Below are 1,164 nucleotides of genomic sequence, written 5' to 3'. Positions count from 1 at the left end.
TCAGGCCAGGATGGAGCTGCACCTGACTTTGCGGAAGGGGTGAAAAGCGTTCCTGGCCTCCGGCTCCAAGCGAACTCCAGCCACACTAAAGATGGAAACCACTACGAGAGAAAGAGAGGCAGCTGTCAGCAGGAACAGCAAGGGCCCTGGAACACAGGTGCTGCATTTAAAATACAATTCAGATACAGCATCCCTCACAGCGCCAGGGACCCGGGTTCGATTCCGGCCTCGGGGTCACTGTCTGTGTGGAGTTTGTACATTCTCCCCGTGTCTGCGTGGGTTTCCTCCGGGTGCTCCGGTTTCCTCCCACAGTCCCAAGATGTGCGAGTTAGGTGGATTGGCCATGTTAAATTGCTCCTTAGGACAGAATTTTATAAGATTGATTCTAAGTGTCCAGTTAGCATGAAAATGGGAGAGTTCCTGATCCATTTCTTGGGCGTTTTTTGGTCAATGCCAAGGTGCCCACTGGGCATTTCCCAGTTGCCAGTCTGGCACTGCCCAAGGGGCATCCTCCCCTCAGCCTCCCACGGGGGGGGCCTCAATGGTCTCCGGTTCCACCGGCGAGGCCAACACGACTGTTCCCCGTTCATGGGGAGCAGTTGTTTTCCTCGCCGGAGAGAAACTCCCCCGGTGAGGCCATAAAGGAAGGTGAGCCCTGACGATCGAGCGCCGGGATCACTAAGCAGATGGAAATTAACACTTTAATATCGGACACCCAGATCCCTCTGCACAGCAGCATGCTGCAATTTTTTACCATTTAAATAATAGTCCATTTTGCTGTTATTCCTACCAAAATGGATGACCTCACATTTACCAACATTGTACTCCATCTGCCAGACCCTCGCCCACTCACTTAGACTATCTATATCCCTTTGCAGACTTTCAGCGTCCTCTGCACACTTTGCCACTCATCTTAGTGACATCTGCGAACTTTGACACACCATACTTGGTCTCCAACTCCAAATCATCTACGCAAGTCGTAAACAATTGTTCCGATAATCTGTCTGCGCAGACACGGGGTTGTAACAGGAATGAATGTGTACGTACTGTCAGGAAGCTGGAACAAGGCAGGTGGGAGACTGCTGAAATACTCGTGTACCAGGGCTTCCTCTGCTGAACTCCGGTGTCGTGGATAGCTCTGGAGGAGCTGCGATGTTAAAGATT

The 1,164-nt window shown here is 51.5% G+C and overlaps 1 protein-coding gene across 1 annotated transcript in view; it reads right to left on the bottom strand.

The window, feature by feature from the left end:
- The window catches only part of cdk15 (cyclin-dependent kinase 15), a 34,586-nt gene continuing 33,422 nt past the window's right edge, over positions 1-1,164 (bottom strand). The window contains exons 13-14 of the mRNA XM_078227738.1: positions 1,048-1,164; positions 1-101 (exon numbers count right to left, since the gene is read on the bottom strand). The exon at positions 1,048-1,164 is cut by the window's right edge and continues 23 nt beyond it. Coding sequence (XP_078083864.1) covers positions 1-101; positions 1,048-1,164 — 218 coding nt within the window. The remainder of the gene's footprint in view (positions 102-1,047) is intronic.

Source organism: Mustelus asterias, chromosome 14 (genome assembly GCF_964213995.1).
Source record: "Mustelus asterias chromosome 14, sMusAst1.hap1.1, whole genome shotgun sequence".
NCBI classification, from domain to species: domain Eukaryota; kingdom Metazoa; phylum Chordata; class Chondrichthyes; order Carcharhiniformes; family Triakidae; genus Mustelus; species Mustelus asterias.
Note: the sequence above shows the minus strand (reverse complement) of the source record. Positions and strands in the feature narration are given on the sequence as shown.